General features: G+C 38.2%; 1 protein-coding gene across 1 annotated transcript in view; it reads right to left on the reverse strand.

Annotated features, from left to right (window-relative positions):
* GABRG3 (gamma-aminobutyric acid type A receptor subunit gamma3) overlaps nt 1-17,971 on the reverse strand; it is a 298,094-nt gene that overhangs the window by 44,334 nt on the left and 235,789 nt on the right. Inside the window, exon 6 of the mRNA XM_063149731.1 lies at nt 10,813-10,950. Within this exon, the coding sequence (XP_063005801.1) occupies nt 10,813-10,950 (138 nt within the window). The remainder of the gene's footprint in view (nt 1-10,812; nt 10,951-17,971) is intronic.

Raw genomic sequence — 17,971 nt, forward strand, 5'->3', positions numbered from 1 at the left:
CTTCAGACTTTTTTTCACTTTAACTGTCCTACCTATAGGAGGTTTGCAATTAACTGTGATACTGACTTGAATTAAAATGTGGGTGGTGGTTCTGTACTTCTCAGATGAAAATCTGTATATTATACTTATCTAAAAATAAACTGTCCTCCTTTGATACAACACCATGCCCTGTTTTGTTTGGGGGTGGGGAGGGGAAGCTGGAGCAGGGTGTCCCCAGGTCCAAGACAGACTTGAAAGATTTGCACAACCTAAAGTGAACCTACTGCAGTTGCAGACACTTAAAACAACTAGAAGAGGAGTAGTTGTAGATTGTTTCTGGTGAAGAAAAAGAATGTGTTCTAAATGTCTTGAAATTAGGGAGCAACATACAGATGTTCAGAATAGCTAAAGGTAGGCTTTTAAATATCAGTCTTTAAGGGTCACGTCACAATGAAAAAAAAAAATTTCCTCTCCACTAAAGATAAAGACAAGATTGTAATTTCTAAGACCAAAAGGTTTTGAAAGAAAGCTTGGCAAGGAAATGTCCCATTATCATGCAGAATTATCTTTTATAAGGATATTGCCTACTATTATAGTTCATCCCTGCTTTATAGAACAAAGTCTAAAACACTAAACAGATTCACTTACAAGCCTCATTCAAGAAGGCAGTGTATTCAAGAGCATTTATCTTTCCAGAAGCACAAGGACATGGGCAGATCTTAGTACAAATCACTTGAGTATTTTGAGATCCTTGTCCTAATGCCACTTCCTGTACTCTTGGGATTATACACTTCCCGGCAATGGACCTCTGGTCCACACCTTCAGTTTGTCTCAAGCTGACTGTAATTAATTTTTTCTGATGTAATGAATGAATTTTGGTGTCTTCTGCCAAAATCACTTTGTAAACACTGCAATGCATCGTGACTGCTGCCAGGTGAGGGTTTTGTCACTGCCAAATAACCCTATGCAAGTGCCAAGGATTCACCTCTGGGTTTCTATGGGATGCTCTGGCAGCCCTTGTCATGGCAGGCTTACCTACATTTCTGGAATGCTCTCAGGTTGTCTCATATCACCACTTTAGCTGCATTTTCTGGAAGGTTTGGAAACTTTCTGAAGGCTTATTGTTGTACTGCGCCACTTCCTTAGCTATCTGACAACATAGCTCGTATGTGCCAGACTTTCTGGCAGATAAAGGTAAGACGAATATTGGCTTCAGTAGAGAGTGGGTAAATCCAGCATCAGGCAACTAAAGAGATTTTGGCTCTTGCCAGGGTAACTTTGAAGCAGAAGGTGTTGACTGAAATGGAGCTGTTATTATGAACAAGACCTGAATGTTGTGAATATTAGCTGCAGAAAAGGGTACTGGAGGAAAGAGCTTCCACAACCCCATGAAAGAAATCTGGAAACATGACCCTGATGTGGAGTGAAGGCTAAATTTAGAGAGATCTTGCTAGCAAGTAACTAGGCTGTGTTGCAGTTTTTGTTAGTTTATGGGAAATTAAAATCTAAAAAGAGACTTAGCACCTTTCTGCAGCATGTGAATAGCTCTTCTATGTGCTTTTAAGACACTCCCTGTGTCTTAAAATTTTCATTAAGACTGTAGATTCAGAAGTGAATAAAATATAAAATATCCTCTGCAATACTGTGAGTTTTAAATTAAGTACAATTTCTGCTTCTGAAAGACTTTTAGATAACATTTTACTGACTGTGCAACCCTGGCCAAAGGCCAAACCTTCACAGTCTGCATTAATATAAAGCTTTTGATTTAGCCAACCATAAATCACCAATACAGCAGTGTAATGACAGAGAAGTCGGAATCAAAGCCAGAGGTGCTGGAACAGCAAGTGTAGAAGGCTGTTCTCAGCTGAATAAATGCAAACAGGTTCACACTTCTTATGTAATATTTCCAACCCCATCACAGTGATATTAATAACAGAAATTGTATCATCAATCTGCAGTGCAGGTCAAGATATGTTTCACAATTTGAGTCAAAATATTCTGTCTACATTGTGCACCTTATTAGAAATTAATCTATGGATCCAATTCTGTTTTGTATTTTGTATATTAGAGACACTTGTAATGCCATTCTGACTGCAGTCAAGATGTCTTTCCTTGGAAATACTTCCCTCTCTCCCTACTGCTTTAGCCACCATGATAGCCCATTGCTGTCTTTATAAACACAGTACAGCAGATCAAGGGTTTTATTTGTAAAGGTCTAGATATCTTAAAAATGGCAGTGTGGCTTCTTATTTGGCAATGTCTGGGCACACAATTATCCTCACAGATCAAACCCTGCCATGACTGCAGAGGGCAGCAAGTGAGGGAGCTGGAAATCTCAGAATGAATTCCTAAAAGCTATCAGCTTACCTCAGTGTCATCTAGGCTGGACAGGAAAAATGCAGATGAGAAGTGACTGCTAAAGGAAGGCCTCTGTTGCTATGTAGAATTCACAACTCTGTTCTTTAGAAGCAAGGAACCAAAATCTTTTTCCTGGCAAAACATGGAAGCATGTCCAGTATTTTGTTTTTTACCTTGTGATCTCTGGTAAAAGCACCAGGACAGTGAGACCAAAGTCCCAATGTCTCAAGCAAGTGACTAAATTCTGTAATGGCTTTATTTAGTGCTTCATACTGCTATTAAATATCCAATCATCTTTCAAGCTCAGAGGGGAGCTCAGGCTAAAATCCCAAGGTCTGGCTTATTGTTACTGGAGAACAGAGTCAACCTTGTTGTCTACCTGTCCTGGTGAGCTATCCTAGAATGGAAATTCATGTAGCTCCAGCAGAAGGGAGCAAGAGACCAGGACTCCATGTATAGAGAGGAGCAACAAATAAATATAGCATTGTCACTCAATGAGTGAATGGGAACACTAATTAAGGAACCTTAAAGTCAGACACATACAAAACACTCCAAAATATGGAACTATCATTTAAAAACATCAGCTGAAGGAAAACATAATAGAAGAAAAGACTCTGTGTTTTTTTCCATGCGGTATGGATGTCTTTTAAAAAGGACAACTTGAGGTACTTTAACAAGGACAAATGGATGTCTTTTTAGGGAAAAACTGCTTCCTACTGAAATTTTCCCTTCAGAAAAAATGCAGGTGAAGACTTGCTCCCAAGTCTTCTACTGTCTATTTTTTTGTTCTACTTTTGTCTTTACTACTAAGTAAAATTACTTCTTATCTCTCATCATTTGCTGCAGTAAGGACCTATACAAAGGACATTGCATTTGTCTCTGCAAGGCAAAGCATAAGAATGAAACCAGTTATATATTCGGTTCTACTGAATTTAAAAGTATGGAGAGGAGTAATATTCTCTCTGCTCCTCTTACTCTTGTTATCTTCTGCACTATTTGTGAAGAGGGAAGGTATTTTTAGAGCATGTTATACTTATCCCTCTCATATTATTAAGCTGAGCTTTCTCTACTTTCTAGTGACTAAAGAATCATTCACATTAAATGTACAGTTTCAGGCTTCTGCATTTCAGGGTCTGATCCCAGGCCAGCACCAGGGAAGAGTTCCATTAACTTCAGCAGGCTGCAGTTATAAATCACTCTCTTCAGAAGATGTCTTACTATGAGTTTTATGAGAGTTTTGTAACAAGGTGGGCAAGTACTGGATTTTCAGGGCAATTAAATGTTTTTCTTCCCATGAATGTCTATCAAACTTCCAAACAACATAGGAAAATGCTTTAAAAGAATAGAAGTATTGTAAGTAATGGTATATTTATTTATTTATTACATTCCTAATCTGAGTAGCTAGTGCCAAAGTTATCAGACTTTTATATGAATAACTGTTAAAAATAAAACTGGAAACTTCTATTAGAAAAGCTTCAAAATCTTCAAAATATTCACGCTCATCAATTGCTGCTTGACATATGAATGAATACCTTTTAGAAGTCAATACTGTTGATTTCTCCACTAAAAAGGGATTTGGTTTATTCCAAATACTGTATCAGAGATAAAAACTCTGTCAACGAAAAGATTATTGCTAGATCTTCTTATAACCAGGCTAATTTTCTGTTGGTATTTACTGTCAGAAAGTAAGTCCTCCAATATTCCCTCATTCCAGGATTTCTGCTGAGGCAAAAGACTTACAGTATTATTTTGTTCCTCTGAAAGCAGCCAAAGAATGAGAGAGTCAGCTCAAATCCAGGTGTTTATTTGGTGCTACACACTAAGTACTCTTCAACTGTATGAACATTCTGGATCTTACTGTGTTTTTGGAGAACCTTTCCCTCCACTCCCAATGAAAGTGGTATAGAATAACAACCACATCCCAGCCATGACCCTCCTGGCCACTGCAAAAAATTAACTCTGTCCTGTCTGGAACCAGGACAATGTGATACCCATGGTGAAAGAGGCAAAGGTCCTGCAATGCCACTATAAGTGAAAAAAGACACTATTTTAAAATGGTGCATTGTATTTTTCTGAGTCTCCACCTGTCTGCTTCAGGATGCCATCTGGTTAAAGACAGTCTTTTGAAAGACAATGTGAAATGTCTTCTTGAGCTCAATGAATTTAGCATTTCAGGGGAAAAAACATCCTCAAATTCACATTTGTCCTGGGGAGAACAGAGATGACAAGAGCTCTCTTCTATGTCATCAGGACATCAGGACATTAGGACTCAGTGGCACATTAAAAATGTTGATGAATTTAAAACCCACAGGCTTAATAGATATGCATTAAATAAATACCTTCAGATGAGTTAGCTGGTGCATGAGGATCTGATTTAATCAGATGATTAAAAAGAAGTATGTATGGATGCAATTGCATTCAGTCACTGTGGCATTTTGTGCATTTTTTCCGCTCATTGTCAAGACCACAAGGACACCAACAAGTTCCAGTTGCTTTGATAAGGCTTGACCACCCTTCCTTGCCACGCTTCTTGCAATCTCTTCCTCCAGGTAAGGGGTTCAGCTCCTGCTGCTGGCACTGCCCTTTCCTTGTGAGTGTGATGGTTGGGATGGGTGCTGGTCCTGCCCTCTCAACACAAACCTCTGGGTGCAGCCTAGCCCTGGACTGGCACTGGTCAGTCTGGCTCACCTTGTGTGGGTGCTCCTTGTGGGCTCTCTGTGCCTACAGCTAAGTGATCTGGGAGCATGTGACAGTAAACAGTAAGCTGAGGTGACCATTTTGAAATGCTTTCTCAAGTCAGCTGTTCTTTGTACAGCTATTAGAAGAGAAAGTCATGAGCACCATTTCCTCTGGATAAATCTCTGGGACTGTGCTGACTTTTGACAAAGCCAAGGAGCATCAACTAATGTCATAGAATCAGAATCAAAGAATAGCTTGGGGTACAAGGGACCTTAAAGGTCATCTATTGTCATGTCTTGTACCATGGGCATGGACACCTTCCACTAGACCAGATTGCTCAAAGCTCCATTCAATCTGACCTTGAAGACTTCCAGGGTTGGGATACACAAAGCTTCTCTGGAAAACCTGTTTCAGAGTCTGTCCAGGAAAGAATTTCTTCCTAATATCTAATCTAAACTTACTGTCCTTCAGTTTGAAGCCATCTCCCATTATTGTTGTTGTTGTTACAAAGGCCTGCAAGTGACAGCACATCAGGCCTTTGGAAAAAGTCCCTCTCCACCCCTCCCTTTAGGCACTGCATGGCTGCTAGAAGGTCTCCCTGGAGCCTTCTCTTCTCCAGGCTGAACCCTCTCCATCTGTCTTTACAGCAGACAAGCTCCAGCCCTCTGATCATCTTCATGACCCTCCTCTAGACCAATTTCAACAGGTCCATGTCCTTATTATGCTGAGGGCTCCAGTGCTGGACCCAATATTCCATGTGGAGTCTCACTAGAGTGGAATAGAAGGGCAGAATCACCTCATTCAACATGCTGGTCTTTGATGGAGCCCAGGATACAAGTGGTGCTCTGTGCTGCAAGAACACATTTGACTTGATGGGGGCTCTCCTAGGGAAATTTAGCATTCCTATAAAAACATGTGTGTCCCTTCCCTCCTCGGCAAGTAGCCATATATGTATATACGTATGTGTACATGTGTATATGTATGTAGATATTTGCATTGTCTTGAAAGAAAAGTTTGCTTTATTTTGTTCTGTAGTAGCTTTGTACTTGTCATTTACTGAGTACTCTGCAAGAGAAAATGTCCTTTAATCTGTGTTGCTTCAAATATGGCCCAAAAGAGCTTTATCTAAATTTGTGACAACAGATATCAACCTTGATTTGCAGCCCTGTGGTACAGGGCTGAGAGCATCATTTAAGCTGAAGTACTTTATGAAACAGCAATTTCAAAATATAAAGCATGATTTAGAAGTTGTATGACAGGCAGACTCCACCAATCATAACCCATCCATGGTATGTGAACAAAGGTTCTTCTTATGGCAGTTGTTATGGCTATTTATTGGGTTTGAGTATTAATGCTTGGGATAATTCAGAATCTATGAAATGGAGCTTTCTGTCTGGTTTTATATATATAATTTGAAATAATCAGCTATATTTTTTAAATAGGGTGCTTTTATTGGTATTTTCTCTTCCTGAGGAATTATCTTGAACTTCAACAGAGGCAAAGACCGTCTGAACTGCAAAAAATCTCTCAGCCTAAAAGCATTTGAGAAAGAACACAAACAATATTTGTATGGTACAAAGAAATTTTTAAGTAAATGAAAATAAGATTCAAGAGCTAGAGGGTCTTTGTGTTTATCTAACAGTGTGAAAAATTAAGTGGTTTTAAAAGAACAGACTTTCTGAGGAAGACAGAAAAGTCCAGAAAAGTGCAAGCAACACTACAGCTCACTCCATGAGCCTTAACTGTGGAATCCTCCATAATTTTTTGTGGGTTTTTCTTGGTCTTTGCTTTAATCCCCCTCCTATGTCTCAGTCCATCACTGAAATGTCTAGAACTCAGAAACCTGAAGTTTACTACAATCACACACAGAGTGCTTTTAAAGAGGACATTCTTCTCTGTCCTGTTGTCCTGGTCACCTTTCCATTGGCTGACTTGCAGTTTTAAAATCTGCACATTTTTTCTATACATGCAGTTTGTCCTTTCTTTTCACACGTGGCTTTAGTACTCCCTGGACTTTAATTATCTTTGTCAGCCTTATTTGACATTGTAGCAAGAGAAGTGCTCTCGTTACAGAATCTGAGTCTGAGTACCTTGCCAGAAGGCAACAGGGGAATTTTTTAGTATTTGTGAATTAATTTGATATCACCTGGCAGTGAGAGCTTTCTTAGGGTTCCAGATAAAGGTTCATGACCATACCACCAGCACAGTGACTTCTACTGATTACAGCATGCAATCATTATTTGAAGTAGGTATTTAATTTATTTTTCGGATTTATATCTTAGCATGAAATTAAAAAAAAATACCCTCAGGAGAAAGATGTACACTTCTTCCAGGTGGCGATGAAGACTTTTTTTGGCTGCCAGATTATTGTAAAAAAAGAGCAAAGTAAAACAGTGTCAATAATTTAAGCCACTGCTGGTTCAGCGCAAAATATGACATTTTTCATATTACTTCGATTTCTGAAGTGCACTGTGTGACAGCTGGCTTCTTAACCATGTACCTCTGAAATTGTCATAGATTAACATAAAGGTTATTTAAATGTCTGAAAAAGGTTTGGAAAGACTGAAAAAAATCAAAAAGCAGAACACTTCCAAGTCTTACATCTAACAATTCTGTCATGAAAATGACTGCCAAGAAAGGACTTAATGCAAAAGAGGAACAGCAGCAAGTTGCTGTGTGGTCAGTGTGACCTCTCTTCATCACACCCAGACCATGGCTGAAGAGGAGCTAAAAAGAGATCCCCAAGCTGGACATAGGAAGGTGGCACTGCAGCAGCTCTCACATTATAAAGATGTAATTTAGTGAGAAGCAATAGTGTCAAAAACAAGCAGGAAGGTGTCAACAAAATGAGTCAGGGTTTTGAATCCATCTCTTGTTGGTGCAGGACTGGTCTCTGCAGAAGATCTTCTCATGCTATGCCTAGTCTGCTTTTAAATTCCCTCTGGAATAGTAGTTTCCATAACTTCCCTTGGGAGGAAGAGATGATATTTGGTACCTTTTTTTCAGAAAGCTGCTGGTGGTATCCAGCCTGCTTCCCTTCTCCTAACTCCACCTTATTAACAGGAATGATCCCTGTTCAGCACTCTGACCAATGCTGTTTTTCCTTTCTGTCCTGAGCCTGCAGAGGGGTGGTGGCTGCTGGGGCCATCACGGGCTGCCACAGGGCTCAGAGGGGCCCCAGGCTGACCACAGCACAGGGCAGGAACTGAGGAGCAGCATGAATTCTGAGTGAGCCCTACACCCACAGTGTCCTAGGGGCAGCCTCACAGCAGTCTGCCTCTCCAGGTAGCTTGAGTGCAAAAATGTCACAGATCTTCCACGTCAGAACTTGGCATTTATTTCTGACCACCTGCAGCCCCCTGTGGCAGGGCTGTAAAGGAGATGTAACACCTGTAAGAAGCAGCTGCCACCTCCCTTTATCACAGATTGTCCAAACAGCAGGAAACAGCAGCTTTGTGGGTTTCCTAATTCTCAAACTTCTTGGCTAGGGCTTTACTTCAGTAAACAGGAACATCCCAGAGTACAGATGCCCCTTTATCCCATTTGTTCACATATATTTAGACACAACAGAAACTTACAGAATTTTTTCAGAGACATATTGCACTTTGTCCTGTCCCCTTCCTCTATTTTGGGGCTCCTTACACTACAATATGGGACATACACGACGTTTTGCAATGTACTTGCTTTTTCTTAAGTCCTGGCCCTGGTTTGCTATTGACAGTAAATATTGTTGACATTCAGTAAATCTGGCCTTTGAAATTACCTTAAACTATAGAGTAACAAAATATAGTCTGTTTTCTGAAAACTCAGGTCCATGTGCAAACTCAGGGGTTTATTCTTCACATCTCTAATATGTTTGTTGACACCTATCTTAGATATCTGGTGAAATGCACAACTCATTTTTCTAACCTAATAACTTCAGATGACAATCTGACACATACATTTTACATTGTTTCTTCCAAGTTAGCTTCCACAATCTCCTGACAGGGTTTTTTTGTTGTTCTGTTTTTTGGCTGTTTTTTTCTCTTTTGGGGGGAGGGGGGGCTGTCAGTATTTGAATAAGCTTGTTTGTCAACAACCTTCTGTCACCGTGGTGCCTCTAGGAGAATAGAAATATCTCACGCTTCCAGTAACTTGAGTTCACTGCTGTTGGATTTTGCACTCACAAACATGGGTAAGCAGAAACAGCAAGAGCAATTATACAAAAATATTGTGCCAACTCACTCATCTTAATAAGAACCAGGCACATGCTAAAATGAACATAGGAAATAGGTTTCTCTATGCTCCACATTATCTATCCACTTATTTAGGTAAGACCTCTATAAATATGTTTTTCTGGGCAGAGTTAAATAGACTTGTTTATCAAGACACTGGTGTTATATTAATATTAACTGTGTAATTCTTTTCCATGGAAACACAGAATGGCTTGGATTGGAAGGGACCTTGAAGATCATCTAGTTCCAACACCCCTGTTTCTTGGAGAAGGCTGAACACCTGCCTGCCCCTGGGAAGCAGTGAATTAATTTCTTGTTTTGCTTTGCCGGGGTGCACAGCGTTTTCTTTCCCTGTTAAACTATCTTTCTCTTAACCCATGAGTTTTCTGGCTTTTATTCTTCCAATTCTTTCCCCCATCCCACCATGGAAAGTGAGTGAGCAGCTGCATGGTTAAGCTGCCAGCTGAGGTTAAACCACATACCTAAGTATTTTAATGATTTAGTATTTTGTACCTGAGTCAATTTATGGGAAATTTGCATTCCTGAGTAACTTGCAAATTAAAAGACTTTGTATCCATAGCAAAAGAGAACTTTCACATGTGTGCTCTTTGCACCATTTTTTTCTGCTAAACCACCAGCTCAACATATTCACTAAAAATTTAGTGACTTTTCATTACAAAAATTCCTATACAGTTCTAAGAATTCATTGCTGATGTTAGTGAGTGGGCCAGGACTAAACAGCAGTAGTTCCACAGATTTGAAATTTTTAATCATTAACATTTTGAAAATAATAGCTTAGCTTTGATTACCTTTTGGCAAAAAAAAATCTATTTTTTTCAAAAATTCACCACCTGTTAAGCAGAAGGTTGCTTCTAGCAGTTTCCCTCAGCAGCTGTGGGAAGACTTACCAAACCATGGCAACCATGGAGCTTAATGCAGTCATGTATAAAGTTTAGACATGGTGTGACCACAATTTATCCAGTTCAAATAATGTATTCCATTTAAAAATCTTTTTTTTTCCCTCTATATTACTGTGCTATTATAAGAAACAGCAAAATTTCTGAAGAAATAGAATAGGCATCATTAGATTTTAATTGCAATCAATTGGTAAGGTCACTAGCAAAGGCATTTATCAACTGAGAAAGAGAATGTCTTTAAAATATTAAGAAAAATATTAAACCATTTTCTGAATGATGAAGAACAGAAAGTGTCTAATTTCACTAACCTACCATCGTGCTCAAAATCTTTCTCTTTAATTTATGGTGAAGGCAGATTCAACACAGGAGTGGCCTAATAAATGAGGAATGAGAATCATACAGTAACTTCAAGTCTAAAACAAATGGCCATATCAAGCAAACATTTATTCCTCAGTTTGTGAAGTCACTAGAAGAGTAGAGATTATCAAAAATCAAGATAAAGTCAATATTTTTGAGGCCTGAACTTTACAGCTTCTAAAATGAACATTTTAAAATCAATATAACATAATAAAATCAATTTGCACTTGAATGAAAGCAAAACAGGGATAAATATTTTTAAATAATTTGAATTCCAGAAAAAGCACTACCATTTGTATCATTCTTACCTGCAGAAGTTTTCACAATTTCTGAAGTATTTCTGAGACCCATAAAGTCAAACTGATAGAGTCTCCAAGATTTCTGGTCAGCAGCCTCCACTGAATTTTTCCTCCATCTGTAAATCATCTCCTCTTTAGGATAGCCATCTAGAAATTAATATATATATACATATGCATATGAATATTTTGCATTTCATAAAAAATGTTCTGCAAAATATTATCCGTTCACTGTTTCAGTGCTGTTTGGGAACACCTGAATTTCTGATCTGATGCTTTGTCAGTGAGTTAAGTGGCATCATTCTCCAGAGTTGTATGGCACACAAAAATAGAGACATAATGTACACAAAAATAGAGTTATAATACTGGCAAACCTGTGATTTTTCACAATCATTGTTTTATAACAACAGAAAAAATACGATTGGTTCTATCGCAAACAGATCTCTTCAGAGCTGCAGTTGACTGTAGTAATTGGAGGTTCAGGCACAGAAGTATGCTGCTTTGCATAAACTCTGAAGAAGCTGAGCAAACCAACATAATGCAAAAAATGGGAATTCTCTCACTGGAAAATATCAACCATTGAAAAGGACACATTGTTTTAAAAGCTGCAATAGTTCTAGTAGGGAGTGTGCTACTGTACTTCTGAAAGAAACATAACAGTGCAAAAGAAAGCAAAATTTTAATTAGCATGGGAATTTAAATTGATTATGCTACCATATCTCTTCTGAAGTCTGGGGTAATTAATGAGGCATCACCTGATCTCTACTGCTGAAATAGCTTCTGAAAGTCTTTATCAGTTCAGCACTCAGTAGTCAGATTAATTCTTATGCCAATTTTTAATTTCCTCTTTGTTAGAGAATGGCATTTTCCAATTGATGTCAAACAAATCTTCAACCAGACCATACCATAACAATAAACCATCTAAAAACAACAGCACACCCATGCTAGTTACAATTAGATTGTTCTCTAATGCATTATACAATCAATTTTTATTCATCTCATTAATATAACAGCTGGAGATTACAAGGCAAATTAATAGCCTAACAACAACGATAGATGGTTAATATAATTGTCACATCAGTAATTTATTTTTCCCCATTGAAAACTGATACATTTTTATATTTGCATTGCAAAACAACCTCTCTGGTCATTGTGCTATTTCCTTGATGTCTTCCTCCTGTGAGTGTCTTTTTAATCTTGTTTTAGGTTCCACCCTGCCGGGGTACTGCTGTAAGGCGTGCACAGCCTCATTTATCCCCCACACTAACACAGCAAGAAAAGTACCCACAAGTCCCTTAGTTCTTATCTTAAAAAATGACCAAAAAATCACTATGTGTTAATTTAAAATGTCAGATTTGTATATTTCCCATCAATGTAAACAAAGAAATAACCTGTGAAGGACCCAACTGAGTAACAAACACTGTTCTCTGTGAGAGCTCTTGCTGCCAAGGAGATTCTGCTGCCAATTCTGCTGTGCAAGTCTGTGAGATTGACCTAAAGGTTAATTTTTTTGGCTGGCAGATTATGTCAGAGGATGCACTGCTACAGTGAAAGAAGTCAAGCTTTGCAGAGCCTCCAAGCCCTAGCCCTGAATGATCTGAAATTTGAACCCTCTGATCACATTTCTTCCTCTTCCAAGTAACAAACAATAAGATGAGGAAATCGCCTCAAGTTGCACCAGGATGGGGGGTGGTGGTGTGAAACTGAATAGGGAACATAAGATGGAGTCCCTTTTCTCAGATAAATTTCAGTATAATCATTGTAAGTAAAAATGTTTCAATTATCTTGCAAGTAAAAAAAAATATACTTTTAATACATTATTTTTAAGTGATCCAAAATGACTTTTTATATCTTTTCCCCAAATTTTGCTGAAAAAGTTGTGCCAGTCGTGAATTCAATTTCTTCTTGATTTTTTTCCTTTCTTTTCATCCCATGACCACCCCACAAAAAAAAAAAAAAAAAGAAAATCCATTACTCTGTCAGTATGCCTGAAAGCTTGCTATCATATTAACCAAGGCATAGCTGTTTATCCTGACAAGAACAACATGCAGTCAGGAAAAAGTTCACGGACTCTCATCCTTCAAGATTTTTCCTGTATTTTTGACTAAGAAAGGTCAAATTCAGTTTCAAAGTCTCTGTTCAGTATTATTCATCATTATTAAATCATAAGCAACTGATCATAAGCAAGGAGACCATTGTGACACTTCAATAGTTCCTTAATCCACAGTTGCTGAGATCTGCTCTTACCACGATTTGGTAGCTTACATCAAAAGAGAGAAGTACTAGAGATTCAATGGGAGTTGTTTCAACCTCTTAAATAACTGCTATTATGTTCTGCTCTGGTGCCAGGTGACTGACTTCACTTTTCAATTATTTAAAAGAATAATAATTTTATGGAGGAGTGACACATCTCAATGGACAGTATATCATTCCTAGAATTCATTTAACTTACAGAATAGACTGTTCATGACCGTTCTTCTTTTGGTGATATTCAATATTTCTTGTACACAGCCTAATTGTTTCTAGCCCTTTAAATATTTCATTTTAGCAAATATCAGAGCTGGAGGCTTCAGTACTCCACAAGAACATGCAACGTCTATTGTTCAGCTTCCTTTCATTTTCCCAGCATGACAAACGACAGTAAATTATCTTAAATTTTAAGCTTAGTGGCTTCAAGTCATTCACTCTGAACAAACTTCTCTCAAGTGTATTTACCCTTCCAAGTTGCTTTAGGTTATGTAAAAATATTCTCACTGCAGTAGGGCAAGCCTCCAGGAGGTCCTGGAGGTTTTCCAGCAGGTGCCAGTAAGGTGGCAAAGGTGATGGCATTGGAGAAAGACAACCAAGTGTGTTCTGTGCTACAGCCATCTGAGCTCTGGCAACCTGAAACTCAGGATCTTCTCAGCCAAAGCCTGTGTCATCAACTCTGTTTTCCCTCCCATCATTTTATTTGATTAAATTCTCCTACTTTCTGTCCCAAAGGTTGTTTTGTAGGCAGTGCTACAACTTTTATATGCCATATCAGCAACTTTTAGAGGCCACCCTGATCATCTGGCTTTTTGTAACATGGTGCTACATGTTCTTGCAAAATCAGGTGAGAACCAAATTTGATTCTTTAAGAGCTCAAGAGAAAGTATATGTGTAATGACTTGTGTTTACTTTCACCAAACATACATAATGACTTTGCTTTTCCACTTTTTGCCATTTTGAAGGTGAAACTATTATAACAGAAAGGTAAATTGTCAGGAAAACCTCTGAGATTCTCTGCATTTTCATGTATTTGCCCTTTATTATTGAAATAATTTGACTCATGTTACCAGATCTCCTCACATCACCACCATATAATTTAGAAGTGGAAGGTTAAAAATATTTAAACTTCATGTTCATACTGTTTCATTTTCCAGGGAGACTGATTTGTGCAGGAGGCTCCACCAAAGTGCTGAAAGGATGGTCAAGGCCAAAAACAGCACCAGGCTGGATAAGAGGCATATGCAGCCATAAGCTGGCCTTGAGAATTCTTATCAAGTGACCCTGAAGCACATCTGCTACAGGAATCAACACTGATGGAAAAATCTCCACCTTTTGCAATATGACCATCGATGCCTGTTTGTGCATACTGCCTCTAACCTTGATTTTCCCAATGCTGTAATTGATCTGGACATCTTAGATAAGTGCCTGATATCTTTGTTTCACTTTCTTTTGTGTGACAACGTGGCTATTTTGGGAAGTGAGTAGAGCTGGAAAGACAGCTGAAAAGACATCATGTGAAAAAGGACACAGACCACTTGAAAAGGGAAAAAAAAATCCACAGAAAACTATCCAAGCAATGAAAAGATAGAGCAGCATAAAAAAAATTAATAAGGTCTTTCATCTCTTCAGACATACTTTACCCACTCTGTGAAATACATTTATTTCACTGCTGGTTCCCCATACTACTCATTCACATGTAACACAGGTAGACCCAGCTTATAGCAGAAGGAATAAAAGAATTAGGCTCCTTCTTAGCCTTGCAAAAATTTGTGTGCTCGGAATATGCTCAATGAAAGCAGCAGCAAAGCTGAAAATGTGGGGGAAACATGAAAGAAAGGATTGGTTCTGTTAAGTATCTGTCAGGAGCTGATGCTTGTGACAAGAGTATGTTTTTGAAAGATGTAGCTGGATTCTGGGAAAGTTTTGCTTTTCCATGGGTGTTAGATACAGACTCAAAGTCAGTGGGAAATGTGATCTCAAAGCTGAGCTGCTGCCATCAGTGAGTGGCTGCAGTTTACATCATGGGCATGGAGGGAGGGTTGTAGATGCTGGTGAAGTGGTCAGGAGAAGGAGGATGCTCTATTCCAATTAGAGGCAAGGAATAGGCAGCTCTTTACACCATACAGCCAGAAACACTTTGCCTCCTTGAATGCTACCTTGTTAACTCTGCTTCAGGCTAATTGGGAGACCTCTGTCAGCGCAGCCTGGGTCACAGGAGGATAATGAACTCCACAAATGCACCTTTCTCTTGTACCATGTTGTGAATGACAAATCATATGCTTCCACAAAATCTGCCTGGGCTTTTTTTTTTTTTCTTGTTAGCAGTCTTTAGAATTGCTTTGTTGGCAAGCAAACTGAATTTTAATACAAACTTCTCAGTGTTTGGAGGAAGAGGTTTCTCGGTGATCTGTTCCTCTATCTGTATGGTGTTTGTTCTCAGAAGGCTTTAAAGTAGGAGACTCTTCAAAGTTCCCCTATTAAAATTGGTATTATTACCTTAGATTTTATGATAGTATGAACTTACTAAGCAAAATTAGATGGCAGAAAAAGCAAAGTTGTAGTTCAATTATTTTAAAACTTAAAAAAAATAGGGTATATAGGCAACTCATTATGTTTCACCAGGAAGAACCCTTCAGGGTAGAGGGAAGCAAAAGTAGGGAAAGTGAATGGAGATTGAATAATTTACTTTCCATCTATGGAAAACCATACTCATAGCTTAATGCATATTGACTTATCTCTGTCCCCTAATGAAGGGGAAAGGGAAGAGGAAGAGGAAGAGGAAGAGGAAGGGGAAGGGGAAGGGGAAGGAAAGGAAAGGAAAGGAAAGGAAAGGAAAGGAAAGGAAAGGAAAGGAAAGGAAAGGAAAGGAAAGGAAAGGAAAGGAAAGGAAAGGAAAGGAAAGGAAAGGAAAGGAAAGGAAAGGAAAGGAAAGGAAAGGAAAGGAAAGGAAAGGAAAGGAAAGGAAAGGAAAGGAAAGGAAAGGAAAGGAAAGGAAAGGAAAGATGAGGTACTTGAAAAGCAGCTATGGTAATAATAATAACTAAAGAAAAATGTGTATGTCGTAAAGACAGCTTTTAATCCTGAAGTAATTTATTTCAGCAGTAGTAGATAATTGCACTTAGGTGATAACTACAGCAATTAGAAATGTTATTCTTTGCCCTGTTTGCTTGCATCAGTAATTGACACCTTATTAACAGTACATTAGCTCATGGAAAAAAATCAACCAACATCATCATGACTGCAGATTAATGGCTCTAATACTGCCCTGAAGTTAAAGGATGTATGTCCCATTGAAGATAGTTTTTCTACCTGAAAATTTGCTTTAATATAACTGTGATACAATTCTGATGAAGAACTAGAGGATCCAGTCACTATCATTAACAGTAACGCTTAATTATCCCTTACCTGGGACTAATTCTCTATTGATAGAAGTGTGATTTACTGATAAATTACATGGTAGCTTAGCTTTGGGGAGGAAGTTGTAGCATCAATTTTTTTTGGGGCCTTCAAAATAGAAAGGAGAAGAGAGGTGCTGCTGTCACAGAAATAGTTCCCAAAACAAGGCTTTTCTGTGAACCAGCTTTTGTTGGAAGTAATAATTTTCTTGCTACTCATAGACAAATTAAAATTTTGGCTTAGAGAAAAAAAAGAAAAGAGAAGAGAAGAGAAGAGAAGAGAAGAGAAGAGAAGAGAAGAGAAGAGAAGAGAAGAGAAGAGAAGAGAAGAGAAGAGAAGAGAAGAGAAGAGAAGAGAAGAGAAGAGAAGACTGAGAAAAATGAACATAATTGGATTGAAAAGAGAGAGGTTTTCTCCTGATGTCATTTTAAGATGTGGCTTTTCCATGTACTCACTATCTTCTAAAAAATAACAGATGCATCTCAAATGGGGGTGCTAAGATTTTGTCACACACTGCCCTAGCAGCAAAAACTCCCTGTTCCAAGTATCAGATCCTAAAGGATAGTTAGACTAGCTTGAAATTACCTTAAGAAACGAAGGCAATCCTGTTGCATCATCATACCTCTATCCTTACGCTTGCCAAACAATTTCCATTTTGACTTATTTACAAGTAGTATCATGAGTGATTTGGTTTTGGAAAACGGTTATTTTTACCATATATTGTCCCTATAATTCCACCTTTCTATTGTTTTAAAAATGGCTTCATCTTTTCTGAAAAAAATCCACCAAAACTAAAACTGAAAAAGCAGTCTCATCTTATGAGACTCTCAGCCTGCATTAATATTTTTCTATGCATTTTTATCTATATACTTATTTTTACTGCTTGCTAACAGTTTCATTTGGAAGGCAATTTTCAGAAGCCTCATGTGCAACAATTGTTTGCATTGCTCTGGCCAGCAATTTCTTTCACAAATTAATTTACTGATAACTAAAACACCTGCTAAATGTTCAGATTCTTCTGATTTAGCCATATTTCATACCTATGCCTGACATCACTAACAGTAAATGGGCTGATCTCATGTCTAGCTTGTTGGATATAAATTGTATCTATCCTAAGGCTAGAATTCTGTCACAGATCAGAGGGCAAAGTTAGCTTAGTCATGGGCAGTCTTCTTCATGCTCTTCGTGGAATGGATACTTCACCTCCGCTTCCTGTTCTTTTATGAATGTAACAATGTGAAGATTTTGCCCTCAGTTTTCTGCAACACCAACCCCTTGCAGGAAAGAATGGAAGTCCAGAAAACAGTTTTCCTACCTCAAGTTGTCTTTGGATTTGAATGATTCTTGAATATGTACTTGTTCTATTCTCTATGTATTTAAAAATCTTCTCTGTATAAACAAATATGTAAGTAAGAGACAGAATTTCAGTTTCTAGCTCCCTATACTTATTTTTCATTGCTAAGATAGCTATTTGATAATGAACTGGTGTTGCTTCACAAATGTGTTGTCTTTACAGGCAACAAAT

This window comes from Melospiza melodia, chromosome 2 (assembly GCF_035770615.1).
Source record: "Melospiza melodia melodia isolate bMelMel2 chromosome 2, bMelMel2.pri, whole genome shotgun sequence".
NCBI classification, from domain to species: Eukaryota; Metazoa; Chordata; class Aves; order Passeriformes; family Passerellidae; genus Melospiza; species Melospiza melodia.